The sequence below is a fragment of the Ictalurus punctatus genome, chromosome 21 (assembly GCF_001660625.3).
Source record: "Ictalurus punctatus breed USDA103 chromosome 21, Coco_2.0, whole genome shotgun sequence".
NCBI classification, from domain to species: Eukaryota; Metazoa; Chordata; class Actinopteri; order Siluriformes; family Ictaluridae; genus Ictalurus; species Ictalurus punctatus.
This window is the reverse complement of record NC_030436.2, coordinates 10,855,565-10,871,779: the sequence shown is the minus strand read 5'-3', so window position 1 is coordinate 10,871,779 and position 16,215 is coordinate 10,855,565. Positions and strand designations below refer to the sequence as shown.

Genomic DNA, 16,215 nt, shown 5'->3' with positions numbered 1-16,215 from the left:
TTAGCTCACATACGGAAGCACACTGCTTACAAGCAAGAAAAAAAATCGTATTATCATGTTATATTATTACAAGATAATGTAATAATGGGTATATTGTTGTTATGAGAAAATCTTATTATTATTATTGTGAGAAAAACATCTCGGCATTCCACGAAAAAAGAATCTCTTTATTATGAGAATATGTCACATTATTACAAAATTAAATCTCATTATTTTAAGAAAGTGTCTCATTATTATAAATAAATACATTAAAAAAAAAACTTGTGTGAAGATGATTCTTCATACATTTGGAACATTTGTAAACTCTGTTAATACAGAATTTTTTAAAATCCCCTTCCATAATAACAAGATCCTTTTTTCGTAATAACAAGATGATTTCTAATAATAACGAGATACAGATCACGCTGATGGGTTGGTCTAGTTTTTTTTGCATGGCTGTAGTGAGATTTTTCTTGACAGAAACCTTGTCAATAGAATCTAGACATGCTAATCAGGGATTGCTTATTAATAACCGAACATCTCGATTTCTCAATCTCAAGAGCAATATCATAAAATTACGTCCACAAATCTGAAGCGCTGTTGTTCAACATGTGCTTGAGAAAAGTAGAGGAGCTGAACAGGAGAGACAGCTCTGACGTGCAGTGAGCCTGGAGCAGATGATTGAGCGCTAGTGAGGACCCCTCTCCTGGCCTCTTTCTCACCCCACTGCCCTCAACTTCAGCCCCACTAAACTGACATCTGCTGGATGGGTCTCCACAGCTGTCGACAAGCAGGTCAGCACCCGCTGCCAAAGGCCTGTCCATTACCCAGCCTTCCAGAGCCAACTACATAACAAATGCCCCAAGTTTGTGCCCAAAGCCAGACCAAGGAACTCATGAAATTCTTGTTCTTGTTGCCTTCCAGAAACTTGTATTAGAACATTATAGGAGTGGTTAATGGACCTGCCAAAGCATTCACCAAAATGCAGTTTTCAAAGAAGGTTTAAACAAAAAAAAAAGTCCATGGTGGTGATTTTTCCTTTCTTTTTCTTTGAGTTGGTTAAAAAAAATAGTCCACAGCCACCAAGATCTTGTTTGAAGCAAATAAACAAAATGAAATCAATTTCAACAAACACATGCTATAGCAAACAGTGGGGAAATGTGAGTGCGGGCATGTTGTATACAGTCTACAGAAGCATTTCTGTTGTAAGATTGCTGTAAGCAGTATTTTGAATAGATTTGGAGAAATAAAAGCGAGATTACGCAGTGGGTATTATCCGCACGATGTGAAAAAGTTACGACAAATCGGTAACGTATGCTCAATGTGGTGAACTTGTTCTGAGTCATTACAACGTAATAACCGAGAAAGCTGGGCTGGGAATATCACTGAGAACAGTCAACCCTCGATTGGGATTTTTCTGTAAGGCTGGACTCGCAGATCTTCCAGAAGCGGCTCGACGGGTGTGTACACATCACTCGTTCTTTTTTGAAGTTGGTCCAATAAAGCAGCTGAAATGAAGCGCCTGTGATGATTCCAGCAGATAGTCGATTTGCGCAGATGGACTAAATCCAACCCAGTGACAAAACCACACATGACATGAGGAAGGGGGGAAAAATACGGGATGTTCACAACTGACCCCATAGTCCACACTCAGGCTCTCCCCCCCAGGCCACTAGCCAAACAACACTCCAGACCTATAGCTGTTATTTAATTTAGTTAACCACGGGCACTTTCTCAGAGTGACCTTTTTAAGAAAATCGAGTTTGGAATGACTTTTGGAGATTTTCAAAGTGTTTCAAAATTAGATTAGGAAGAGAAAACTTCATTAACAAATTTTATCCGACGACACGAATTCCTTGCCTCTTCACATGACATCTTTTTGCGTCATCATGCTCCGGGACCTAGATGGAAGAAGAATGGTCTTTAAAGTCCTTTAAGCCTCGTGCAATCTTTTCTTCATGATCTTGACTCATCTCATTTGCATGTTTTGAATCCAGCACACTTCCACTTGCTAAGTAAGGATTAAAACACGACTGCGCTGTTAAAGGAAAATAATCAACACTGCAATGCAGAGGGCTGTTACCCCCCCCCCCCCCCCCCCCCCCGCCAAAGTTAACATAAACAGCACGTCCTGAAGTGTTTTATTCCTTCATGTCATACTTCATACGTTTATAGTTACAGTTAATCTTGTGGAATGTCCACGAGACAAGTTCCTGTTTTTTTCCCCCCTAATGTCTGTGCTGCTGTTCTAGAAAATGAAATCAACACTTTCTGACCAATCAGAATCCAGAATTCAACATCTCTATACTATAATGTTATTTAAAGCACATGCTAAAGAATGTCTCTTGCAGGAACGCCGTGTTAAAACACTGCTATATGTCTTTCCGTTTTGTCCCATAATTCAAAATCGCAGGAACAAAGTTGTCTGTGTGATTTTGTTTTTTTTTTCAGTCATGCACATGCAATATTGTTTACTGCATCAGTACTTTGGTCAGATTATAACAGATGTACCGGATAAAACCACCATCGATGTACCTCTATCCCTGAGCTCATATTTGTCTAGAAGAACATCTTAAAGTGTCAAATAATGTGAAAAACAAGCATAGGATAATTCTCTCTGTGTCTTTCCACTAGTGCAGAAGCGACCATGTAGACATGAATCCTTCAGACATATGGGAAATCCATTACTGTGCTTTTTCTATAGGGATCGTGAGCGCAGGGAATGAGGGTCCACGAAGGGCAAAGAGAGCGATGGATAAAGGGAAGAAAAAAGGCAGCCCAAGAACACATCTTTTAAAAAAAAAAAATTATAAGCCTTTGATTGATTAATGTTGTTGTGGGGGCACGGAGTCCCTGGAGAGTAAGAGCGATCTCTGATTCGTAGAAGGGTTCACAAGCAGCCTGCTGTCTTTTAAGTGCTAGGAGGAGATGGAAAGCCTAGAGGAGAGATGAGAAACTCATCAGGAATGTGTTTTGTCTCACTTTCTCTTCTTGTCTGTCCATTTGCCCCACCCCCACCCCCCCAACTCATCCTCTCAGAGACAACAGCTGCCGCTATAACTCTACTGTATTTGCTTTTCGTTCTTCCATAAAATCCACAGGGTGGCAAAAAGCTGTCAAAAACCACCTAAGAGGGTTGGTTGTATAGTAATAAATGGACGCTAGTCCACCTCGTAACTGCTCTGGGTTTTCCGACAGCACTGGACATCTGACAAAGAAACTCCCAGTGGGTTAAAACATCTAGGCTCGCATGGATAAATAGACCATATAACGCCTGTAGATAATAAACAGAGATCAAACAAACGAACAATCATGTTGGTGAAGATCTTTGGGTTTGTTCAACAATTCTTAACTTTTTACATGAAATGTAATTGTTAAGAAAGAGAATAAACACCGGGACAAAAAAAATGGAGCACTTCATGGTAAAACACCAAACGCAGCTTCTTAACAGTCTGTCTATCATTACAACTGAGTGGAAGAGTGACAAACAAAGCACAACACAAGACTACATGGATGGAAGACGGGCATGATTTGATACATGGGGACAGAACAAACAACGCAAGACAACTCATGCAGTGCAGAAAGTGGCTATATCTATATTTATATATTTACACACCAGTGCGAATGAGCTAAACGTAAAACAGGTGAATTGAGACACGTGACATGGTGCCGTGGCTGATGGGAAATGTAGTTTCTAGTCCTTCTCCAATATTACATAACAAAGAGCAAAAATGTTAATCATGTCCATGTTTATGTGCAGGTTCACCTCAAAGTCATGCATACTGGGGGGAAAAAGGAAAGGAAAAACTATTCCATATTAACAATACTAAATTCCATGCACTTTATACAGATTGCTTACAATTCTACAGCATCATTACAAATGACCACAAACCTACACCATATACATAGTATATAATCTGGAAATTTAAAATAATAATAATAATAATAATAAAAAAAGGATTTATACAATGATCATGCGTAGATAAGACATCAACAGATTTAATTGAATTAGTTATTTATTTCCCTCAAACATACAGTATACTCACATGATAAAAAAAACTTCACTAATTACTTCCCTCATCTCTTGCATTTACTTAATAAGGAAGCCGATTTTGCCTCCGCTGTCATTCTGTTGAAGATCTGGAGATAACAAGTCTATGGAAATCCCTAGTATGTTTCCCTACTTTTTAGGAGGCTTAAGAACTCTAAATTATCCAGTTAACCTTTAGAGAACCGTTGAAGAACCCTTTTTATCCACCCCCCCCCCCAACTAAACTCACCACCACCACCCTGATCTTCAGAGGACAATAAAGAGTTTGTTAGCAATATATAGTATATAAAGTTCCATTTTGATGGAAACCACTCCTACACAGCAAAATCACCAGTGTTGAGTTGACACCCACAGTGTTGAATTTACACCATACAGTATTTATATAAGTCCACTGGACTCAAATAAACACTCTGGGTGTTAATTAAACACTAGGGATTTTACTATGTAAGAGAGGGCGGGACAAAAGTGAAGGAAAGAAAAAAGAAAGAAAAACCTAATACATGTATATAGAGAGAATAGGAGAAAATAATTGGAGATTTTTTAAGAAAAAGAAGAGTGCAGGTCTTTTGTATACTGCAATCTGAGAAAAGTCAGTTAAATGCAAAATCAGATATCTAGTCACGCTGTGTATTGTGGGTTTATATGTTCACCTGCTGATATGTACGTTGCTGTGTGAAACTTGTACGAGTGTGTGTGTGTGTGTGTGTGTGTGTGTGTGTCTAACCTGTACACGAGCCTCAGTGAGTTTGGTCCTCTGAGCCAGCTCCTCTCGGGTGTAGATGTCTGGGTAGTGTGTCCTCTCGAAGGCCTTCTCTAGCTCTTCCAGCTGCTCGGCAGTGAACGTGGTGCGACTGCGTCTCTGTTTCCTCTTCAGAGGCAGGTCGGGCTCCGACTCCACATCCGAACCCTCGTCTGTGCGGTGACCTGCAGTTTAACGTCATTTTATTAAAAAATATTAAAGCAGCTTCACTCTCAGCATGGCCTGCTATAAAAACAAATGGCAGAAATAATTCACCTTCACTCTTAAAAATAAAGGTTCTTCAATGGATCTTTACAGCACCATAGGTTCTTCAAAAAACCTTCTTCTTGTCAAGAATCAATTTTGATTGTATAGCGTTCTTGAGAGATTGGAGATTAAAGAAGTTCTTTATGTTTCTTTATCAGGTTCTTCAGAGCAATGCATTGGTTCTTCAAGGTATCATCCCTTAACAGGTTAAAGTTGCTTTATGAAGTATAAGTATAAGGTTGCTTGTGGGACTGGAAAAGGTTCTCCTGGCATCACCTTTAAGAACTTTGGCTCCTAACAGCACTAACTATGTTTTTTTTATTATTATTTTTATTAGAGAACTTATGATAACATTGTTCCTTGTGGCACTGCTGTGAAGAACCATTTCTGGGTTCTTTAACGCATCAGTAAATAGATGGTTATCTAAAGAAATTGAGAGTAAAAGATTCTTTGTGCAACTTAAAAGGGATCTCCTTTTCATGGCATCAGGCTGGAAAAACACTTTTTGGTTCTAACTGAAAACTTTATGTTACAGCACATATAAACAGTCGTTCCCTCACCAGCCTCTCTTTCATTCTCTTTAATAAGACCAAAAAAACACAGCTCTGAAGAGCTGACACTGGAGACTCCTTGCGTAAACGATAGCTAAATAAACGCCTCCTTACAGAAAACTTTACCACATCAATGATTACACACGTTTATTTATTTATTTTTATTTGTATTTTTTACGTGGAGCGTCTGATGTACAAGTCACTGTGAACGAGCCGTTACCATAGAGACAATCAAATGAGCGCATTAATATAAACCTGTGATTTGTTGCACTTGGAGCTGCTATTATAGAAAGTTAATCAACACCTTCTGACCAATCAGAATCCAGAATTCAAGATCGCTGTGGGTATTTTATGTGGTGATCTTTTTGGTATATATTTCAAGTGGATGGAGAAACAGAATCTTTAAGGGACGCTCGTCTTCCCCCCCCCCCCCCCCCCCCCCCCCAAAAAAAAAAGCTAACTAGCAAGGATAAATAACTCTTTACCCATAGCAATTTATGCATGAATATGGACATGTATACAAAATGGAAACACAATGAACACAAAAAAACATCCTAAAAAGAACTGGTGTAAAGCCGAGTGAGTGCAATCACAGCAGTATTAATGTTGTGTTATCTTCACACGGAGCCCAGGCTGCACTTCGTATGGGTTTTATTCATGTGTGGAGTCTTCAGAAGCATAATCCTGCCACTGAGCTCCGGAGGCCTGGGGACAGCGCTGGGAGGGTTATGGTAATCTACACAGGACACCTTGCCGTTCGGCGTCTCTCTCTTTCTCTCCACAGCGGCCCGAGGCTAGCCGCTCAGAGGCAAGCGCTTCAAATAAGTACGTTTGATACTCTATTACTTCTGAGCCATTGAATTCCCCACTCTTTGTGGGTTGGAGCCGGGGTTCAAAACATATTACAACAAATTGTACATTTAGCCTCTTTTTTTGTGCTTCCGTCAAACAAGAGCATAGATTTTGCTTCCATGTTTACAGCTCAAACAGAGTAGGTTTTCTGTCTGCCAAAATTGCATCATGCTGCATTTATGTCTACATATTTACAGAGGTGGGTGAAACTTTATGACAGAAAAAGGTTCATGCAAAAGGTTTTCTTCTGACAAGTAGAAGAACATAACAGAGACGGACGTGTTGCTCCAGGTTCTGTGGTCTTGCATCATCGCTGAGCGAAAAAAAGAAATTGAGGGAGAGGATTGAAAGAGAGAGATGGAAAGGATGTGAGCACCTTCCCCCGCAATACCACAGCTGTGACAGAAGAAGGCAAATCTCCTTTTGAGACTGTGTGTGTGTGTGTGTGTGTGTGTGTGTGTGTGTGTGTGTGAGTGTGTGTCCTGCAAGGCTTCCAGCAGCCTGGACCACTTCATAGCAGCTTTCTCCTCTCTCAGCTCTCTGTTCAGCTCTCAGCTTCCCCAATTCCCCGGCATCTGCCAGGAATACTACCGCTACATTACTATGCCAACAGGGTGTGTGTGTGTGTGTGTGTGTGTGTGTGTGTGTCCGTCCATCTGTGCATGTGCAAGCATGTTTTGGACATGCACCAGAATTCACAACGAGACTGAGGGCAAAAAAACCCACAAAAAAACTGTTAATAAAAAAAGAACAACCAAAAAAACTGGCTGGGTCTCAATTCCAGCTCCAGAGTTTAATTAAACAAGGAATTATGGGATTATATGGAGACTATCATTACAGGCCACTTGAGGAGTCTTCCCTGAATGTCTTTTTTTTGTCTCCCCGATCCGAGGCTCGATGATTCTCAACGGATTACACGCGGCCGCAGGACATGAGTCCGCATTCATTAAATCAATTCTTGCGTCTTCCCATCTTTTAATAAAGATTGATTTTTCCAGCGCACTCCAGCGAAAATACCCATGAACATACAAACTTGGATGTGTACATATCTGGGAATATCCCTTTGTTGGTTTTCATGAGGATGTGGCACAGAGATTTTATTTATTTTTATTTTTGGCCTCTAAGGCACCATGACAACACTTGAGCTCACCACAGCGGGCTATAGATCACTTTCCAAAGTCACCTCGGCCTCCTGTGAAGGCGTGAGTGGGGGGAAGCGATGGCTATGTGCTGCGGTGGTATTTTCATCCTTAGATGCCACACAATTTTGTACCATAATGACGTTTGCTCAAACTCTCTAGACGTATTAGTTTGTTAGCATTTTTATACAGGGATCTATGTACACTACGTTCTTTTGTGTTTATTTTGAAATGAAAAAATAGATACGCAGACGAGATGACGTTTCCATCGTTTCCATCGTTTCCATCGTAAAGGATGACAACATGGCGGCTGAAAAGATCAGCAATTTAAGGATATTTTAATCACCCAAAACTTCATTTTCTTCTTGTCAATCCGATTTTATGAAAACAGAATTCCAGAGCAAAGTTGCCTTCAGAAATAATGAAATGAAATATTTGTACAGTTTTTAAAAAAACAATATATACAGCAGCAAGAGTAGTAAATGAAACAAAGACAATATTTGGTGTGATGCTGGTGTGGAAAAAGTAGTCTCACGTACACGTTCTGCAGGTTTATACGGAAATGAGCTGCACATTTAACCGAGCATCTCGCAGAACCAGCCATGGTTCTTCTGGAGACTTTGACTGTCGCGCTCGCTTCTAATTTTTGCAGCGAAATCCAGCAGGCTTCATTATGTTTTTTTTGTCTGAAAGTAAATAGTCTCTTATGTAATACGCTGCTTTCTTTACTGTTATACTAACCTTTTTCTGTAACATTTCATTTTGTCCTAGAAAACAAATGTTTGGAAATCTGAAATGTTTTTGTACTGACTCGATAATGTAGAACTCATGAAATAAAAATCTATAACAATGTTTGTACTTAAAAAAATTACAAATATAGAGTGACTAAGACTTTTGCACAGTACTGTATGTAGAGAGTGTAGTGTAGAAGAGCTGACTTGTACCACCAGGCTGACTCCATTCACTCTGAAATGTACCCCCAGTGGCATTTTTGTCATATTTGGATCCATGAATATTTGATTTCAAGTCTTTGTGTGGTCAAACAAGTAGAAACAATCTGGAATTGAGTCAATGATTCAGTTTTTTAAAACTATTTTCATGAAAAAATTTATTCATTTCCTAGTTTTGTGTGTGTCAAAATGAACAAATGTAATGTACAGGCTTTTAACCTTCATTTATTATTCACATTTATACATGATCCTCTATAATTTTAGAAGAATAGCCAAAATATTTACATGTACTCAATGATTAAAAAAAAAAAGACCATGTATGCAGTCTAATGGTGTTCTCGGGCTTTGAGAAGTTCATATACACACCCAGGACTGAAGGTCAACAGCCGCCTCCCTGACAAAGAGCAAAGGATTATGGTAATGAAACAGACGCCAGGGCTGATAGAGCAGAGAGAGAGAGAGAGAGAGACAGAGAGAAAGAGAGAAAGAGAGAGAGGCATGATACGAACCCCATCTCTATACCAGTGAGATCCTCTGATTGTGATGATGGGTTTTATCATGGGGTAGAAGGCAGTGATGGCCTCCTATGGATTATGGGCAAAAACTATGAGGATGTCATGAGAGACATTTCATTTTTAATCTGGATTCACACTGTTTTTTAGTCCACAGTTATAAATCTGTTGCATAGCAAGGGACATGGGGGACATTTGATAGTTCTTGTTTATTTACCAATGTGATAAAATGTCAGCTAATTAACACCTCCAATAAAAATAAAATCCCGGCGGATGATGAGGTCAATGCACAAACACTTCTCCCTGTTTTAAAACAATAAGGTACATCCCGATTAATCCCCCCACATAATGACTCCGCTGTAATTCCATTTGAAGGTTGTGGGGATATTGATAAACGGCAGCTCACTTATCAAGCAATTAAAGTCTAATTATGTTGCATTCAGTCAGTGCTACAGCCAGGATGGTGTTTTCCTCCAGGGCCTAATGCGATCTTTAACTAAATATTGACATGAGGAGAAATTTAATTTGGCATGAATCAGGTGCGAAACAGATGTTCGGGCGAGTTTTAGATTCACGCTTCATTCTAAAGCAACTCCTCACGGAGCAATAAGAGGTAGAGAGAGATAAACTTGTGCCAAAGACAAAGAACTGTTTTACTGAATTGAATATTCTTGTTAATTAAGAGCAGGCTTCTCCTGCGGGATCATTTAGACTGCTAATGATCCATGAATCATTTCAACAGAATCTATTCTGAGATTAAGGAATCATTTAAAATTAATGAGTGGATGAGAAAATAAATCTTAGGTATGAAACAGGTTTGTATTTATGTTTGTATCGCAATTGTGTATCTATCTATCTATCTATATATATATATGTATATATATATATACACGCACACCACAGCAATGTATTATACCATTCTATACTATGCTATACTGTAGTATACTATACTACACCACACTACAATTCGCTACACTATATTATACTTGAGTATATAACTTTGTAGCAATAACCTTTTGATATCAGAAGGGATCTCAAAATGAATACTACACTACACTATACTACATTATAATATACTATACTACATTACACTAGACTGTACTATATCTGGTAACTGTAATCCTTTATAGTTCTGTTATAAATGCGTTATACTACACCACAGTATGCTACACTATACAATACTATGCTCCAATATACTATACTACACCACACTACATTAAACTACACTACACTATACTATACTACAATATACTATACTATACTACACTATAATACACTATACTCTACTACAAAATATTACAGTATACTACACCATACTACACCAAATGGTAAATGGTGCACTTATATAGTGCTTTTATCCAAAGTGCTTTACACTGTGTCTCATTCACCAATTCATAGCAGAGATGCCATGCAAGGCGCTAACTTGCCATCGGGAGCAACTTGGGGTTCAGTGTCTTGCCCAAAGACACTTCGGTATGTGCAGTTATGTGGGCCGGGAATCGAATCGCCAACCCTACGATTAGTGGACAACCTGCTCTACCACCTGAACTACAACCGCCCTACTACACACTACATTATACTACACTACAATATACTACACTATACTACACCACACTACACAATACTATGCTATATTACACCACACTACACTACACTATACTACGCTATACTACACCACACTACAATACACTATACTATACTACACTATAATGGCGTATATAAGGATATTAGGAGGAAAGTAAAAATCGGGGGGAAAAGCATGAAGAGGACTAACGGACTAAAAAACGACCATTGCACTCTTTAAATCAATTTCCCCCTTTAAACCTGGATATTCAGTAAACTTCCATTTAAAACTCCAAACTCTTCCTTTCTTTGACAGTGTCTTTACTTTCATCTAACTAAGATGCCTTTAAAACGATAAACCACACCAGCATCTCTGTTCCTAATGACAAGCACAGTAAACTTCTATTTCAGGAACGTTTGCCAAAAAACTTTCTTGGTCACTCCGAGCTTCTCCACATAATGACTAAAACAACATGAGGTCCGTTAAGCTAGTCCAGTGTGGTAGCAGAGCTCATGTTCAAACCCCTGCACATGGGATATCCATCACCTGTCTCCAAACTCCTCCTCTGACCTCGCAGTTGCCTTTTTATTCCTCTTCTCTCACTCCTTCTCTCTCGCCCCGTCTCTCGAGGGGCCTTTTTCAGTGGCAGTCCTGACTAAATGTGAGGTAATAGAGCCTTGATCAACTCCACCTCACAGCTGGACACTTCATAAAAAAACATTCCAGCAGTGAGGTTCATGTCCACAGACGAAGGCATGTGCCGGGGATAAACGTGCGGACCAGGAAAATGGTCTAACCTTTTCTCAGAAGTTATGTATGTTTAAAAATATTACATGTTAAACTGTTCGGGTCTAATTACACAGCAAATTATCCAGGAAAGAACCATGGCAGCATTTCATCTGGACTGAAACAGATACATAGGACTGATTCTTCTTCAAATTTAACCAAAATAAGGAGCTTAAACCTTCCAAATGAGGCAGTATTTAGCTTGAGTTAACAAAAAAAGACAATATTTGTGTCTATTATGTAAAGCATAAAACACACCTCCAGTGATCTGAAGATGTCAGAGTTACAGCTTTACCTCTAGGTGTTATAAAGTGCTGACACCGGAGACTCCTTCCATAAATGTTAACTAAACATCTCCTAAACAAAATCTGTTTAAATGGAGTATCCGCCTTTTCAGTAATTACTTCAGTACTCCAGTCATTTTCTAGTATAGCCAATTTCTAGCATGCGAGCAGATGCAAGGGAAGTGACTGCAGGGGCAAAAACTTTACCCCCACACCACTGAATAGAGCACGATAACGCAAAGATCAACCTTAATCTCGTATTGCATCAGGCAGCAGAAATAAATCTAATTGCAGAATTGAGTTTAATACAATTTAACAGTGTCCAAGCTCAAAAAGGAGTGTTAAAGATCGTTATTTAGGGAAAAAAAAAGAGACAATTGAATAGGACACTGGAGGTAGAAGTACAGATTTCACCATCACCCAAAATCCTGTGAATTAGTCAGGGATAAATGATGATGAAAGGCTTCCATGACATGGTGAGAGGGCGGTAGAGGCGGCTCGAGCCTCGTCTGCGATGCCTGCCTTTGAATCAGCATTAGCTCGACATTACGGCAAGATTCCATGGAGCCTTATTTTAATACCGTAACCAATGGCCTCGGTATCAGCTGTAGCTACCTCGCAAACTACCCAAGACAGAGGGACAAAAAAACAGACGGGGCTTTTTTTTTTTTTGCAGTGAGGCATTAGCTCATAATGGCTCATTTTGAAAAGCGTATTAGTTCCAGGATAATTACAAACAGGTCCTCACACATGCTATTTTTCAGGGACTTGACATGAAGCAGTGGATGACACCAGTTGAGTGTAAATGACAACCACCACCACCACCCTCCCACCTACATAATCACAAGACCAAAATAACAGTGCAGAATTAATCTTTTCCTATCTTTATTTGTTTGGTTTACATGTTTATTTCGTGCGTGCCATTGTGTGACTTCTTGTTGCAATCATGCTTTTTGTCAGCCACAGAAGAACGCCTTCATTGCACAAACAGTTCCCAAAACGAGACGTCTGATCTGATTTGCTATCTCTGACGTCCATCTGCCTCTCTCACATATCTCTCTGGCTCGCAGCCTGAATATAAACACAAGTCTCTCGCAGATAAAGCTCAGATACTGGTGTGCCCATGGAGGAAGAAGAAGAAGATGAAGATGAAGAAGGAGAAGATGAAGAAGGAGGAGGAGGAGGACTTGAGGGGAATTTGTCGTGAGATCAAAAATCTGACAAGGAAAGAATTAGCATTTTTTTTTTAAAAAGCAAGATTGTGCCCAGATTCTTTTTTCACTGCTATTAAAGTGTTTAAAGGGACAAACATGGTTAAGCCTAAAGACATGACGGAATACTGCCTCTATTGAAAGAAAAATTACTCAAATTTGTAAATATGGCTGTACAGAAAGAAAGAAAGAAAAAAGAAAGAAAGAACACTAGCCTAACTGTTTCCTCCAGCCAAACACTACATCAGATTTGTAAAGGTGTAAATATGCGTTGGCTGTGAGCTTCTCCATATTGGCCAACTTTTTATCCTGACACAACTCCCACTGAGGTTTGTTCATTCATCCATTCAGTAGCTTTTCTGTGGCTCTGAGTTGACCAGATGCTTACAAACACTGAATCAAAGGGCTACTCCTGTGTTCCTTTACTCTATTGATTCAAAAGGAGTTTAATCCACACTGCCCTTAAACAAGGAGAAACAGAGAAAACATTAAGTCAAAAGTACTATTTGGATGGGATTAGTTGTCCAGAATAATGCTGGAGGGATGTAGTGCATAGGAATTATGATCAATTTGCACAGGATAAAAGATCTCTATATAAATAACAGAGATGGGTGAGTCTTTACAATGCATATCTTTAATGCTAACTGATTCTAAGCACTTGTTGTAGATCATTAGTAGGTCGCATGACCAAAACATGGATGTAGGCTGCACCTGTATTAGGAACATTTATCTCATCTATGATACTTTCATGCAAAGTGTTTTACAACTGAGACAGGTTAAGGGTCTTCTTCAAAGATACAACAGTGGCAGGTATTGGGATCAGTGGCGGGGATTGGGATCAGTGGCGGGGATTGGGATCAGTGGCGGGTATTGGGATCAGTGGAGGGGATCGGGAACAGCGGCAGGGATTGGGAACAGTGGTTGGGATTGGAATCAGTGGCAGGAATTGGGAACAGTGGTTGGGATTGGGGAAAGTGGCAGGGATTGGGATCAGTGGAAAGGGATTGTGTTCAGAACTCACAACCTTGTGATAATGCCTAAGGCATAATTCCTTAACCACTGTGACTCCGCCGTCCCTGGGACTCAATAACTTACCTAAAACCGACACTTCTCTGACACGTCCTTTTCAAAATCATCTATATTTTATTGTTCTGTGTTTAAAACTTGGTTTTGGAAAGAAACAACAGAAAAGAGTGAGCACTTCCTGGAGTGTCACTATACTGAAAAAATGTGAGAAAACTCTTTTCCAGCAGGATATAACAGAATCTACACCAGCATGTTAATTCAAACTAAAAGATGACTTTTTAAAGAACGTGTCAGAGAAGTGTCGGTTATTTCTACAAATTATTTTGTAGGAGGTAAAATATGGAATATTTCCAGAAAAACGAATGACATGAAGGATTAAAACAGGACTAAAAGATACACTGGAGATACTCTGGTATTAATTACATTACCTCACATACGCTATTAAAAAAAAATTATCTCGTCCAAATAGGGCTTAAGTTTATGGTTCTCTCTTCAGGACAGCTGCCTCAAGCTATCAAGTGAGCCTCATTGTCAAAACCATTCTCACTCTCATCTATCAGCATTATCGAATTAACAACATTCTTGCACTCAAAACATTGAGATAAAACTCTCATCCATTAGAAATGACAAGAGTGCCAAGTGAGAAAGGAGAAGAAAAAAAGTAAAAATGGGAGGGAAGGATTCTATAATATTTGGCTCCCACAACAAACAATTAGACCTTCTTTTTTTCTTTAACAGAGGTAGAAAAGAAGAGGTTTTAAAGAGAGAGAGAGAGAGAGAGAGAGAGAAAGAGAAAGCGATACACAGAGAGAGAGAGAGAGAGAGAGAGAGAGAGAGAGAGAGAGAGAATGCGGGTGAGAGAAATGGTAGAGGCGCTGCTCTTTTATGGTTCCTGTCATGTGTGTAAAGACGCTGAGCGGTCGGAGGAGAGCGGGCCCGGGGCCTCTCGGCTCCTTTAGCCCCGCATAGACGCCGCACACCAGGGGGCCATTACAGCCTGAATAGGGCCCTGACAAGGCTGTGCAGCTTGGTGGGGTATCGATAAACGCTGACATATTGACTCCCTGTGCCCAAGCTCCAGGGGACAGGCATGCCTGAATATAAAGCGTGAAGGGCTTGAAGGGTGAGATTATCCCTCCACACCATGAGCACCACCAGCACCACCACCACCTTTTTGGAAGTTTTGAAAGTTTTGGGTTTTTTCCATAAAATTGTTTTTAAAGTGCAAATGAATGTTTGTAAAGGTTCTTCTGAAATGACCATCCACATAGTGAGAAATCCCAAAAGAATCACAATCGTACAGTATCGAAAAGTCTAAGATGACAGTTCCTTGCATCACCTAGGATAATAAACTATATGTTTCTCCCGGCGGTGGTCGTCTTTGGGGTCAGCCACCCTAACATTCACACTATACGCACTAGAAGTTGCCATCCAAATGAAAAGTATTTCATTTCCTCATGTTGGTTGCCAGCTAATTAAGGGCACGGCCACAGCAATCAAATTAAGAAGGACAACAAAGGTGAGAAAGAAGAGTCCAAAAGGTTGTGCAGGCACTCAAATGGGAAATCCAAAATCTAGTGGCATCAAAAAATTCTACAGGAAGGCATTATTAGAGGCAACATGCCACCTGAGAACTGGTCTGATTTCTAACACTCAAGAAAAAATTTGAGGAGATTTGAAAAGTAGACTCAAAAATCTTGTGTAATAATATGTACGGGGCATTCTTTAATATTCACTATCACAACAACATATTCACAAGCAAACAAATACACAGTAAACATTTAAGATTTAGTCTCAGGACTCATTCTGTTTTCAAAGACATTGCCAAATAAGATAATCCGTAGCATCAGATGAAGACATAAAAAGGTCAAATCAAACACAAATACAGTAAGAGAGACATCAAGACAAATACAAATATCAGTAAAAATGGGAAAGTAGCAGTAATAATAAAAGTTTGCATGGGTATAATTTACTTCATAGTGTTTTCTTATTATTGGCTTTTAAAAAAAGATATATTTCTGTTAGTTTGCATTCTCCCTCATTTCTTTGTGAAGCATCTGATAACACTCTCAATGGCTGTCAAAGAGAGACGGAGCGACAAACGATGCATAAATTAGCTCATTATTCATAAACAGGACACACGCCTGTTTTGTTCTATGTGAAGTTACAGGACTTGCACAAGCAGCTTTGACCTCTTCAACACCTTTTAGCCTCCTTCTGCATGTTTTTTCATGTATTTGGTGTAAAACATCTCTGATTTGCAACACTTGAAGAGCAAATTTATTGTCCTGGTGGGTGTGCGGC

The 16,215-nt window shown here is 39.5% G+C and overlaps 1 protein-coding gene across 5 annotated transcripts in view; it reads right to left on the bottom strand.

Annotated features, from left to right (window-relative positions):
- pax7a (paired box 7a) overlaps window positions 1–16,215 on the bottom strand; it is a 64,862-nt gene that overhangs the window by 29,498 nt on the left and 19,149 nt on the right. For all 5 annotated transcript variants that reach the window (XM_047149334.2, XM_047149332.2, XM_047149333.2 and 2 more), the window contains exon 5: window positions 4,755–4,954. In XM_047149334.2, the coding sequence (XP_047005290.1) occupies window positions 4,755–4,954 (200 nt within the window). The remainder of the gene's footprint in view (window positions 1–4,754; window positions 4,955–16,215) is intronic.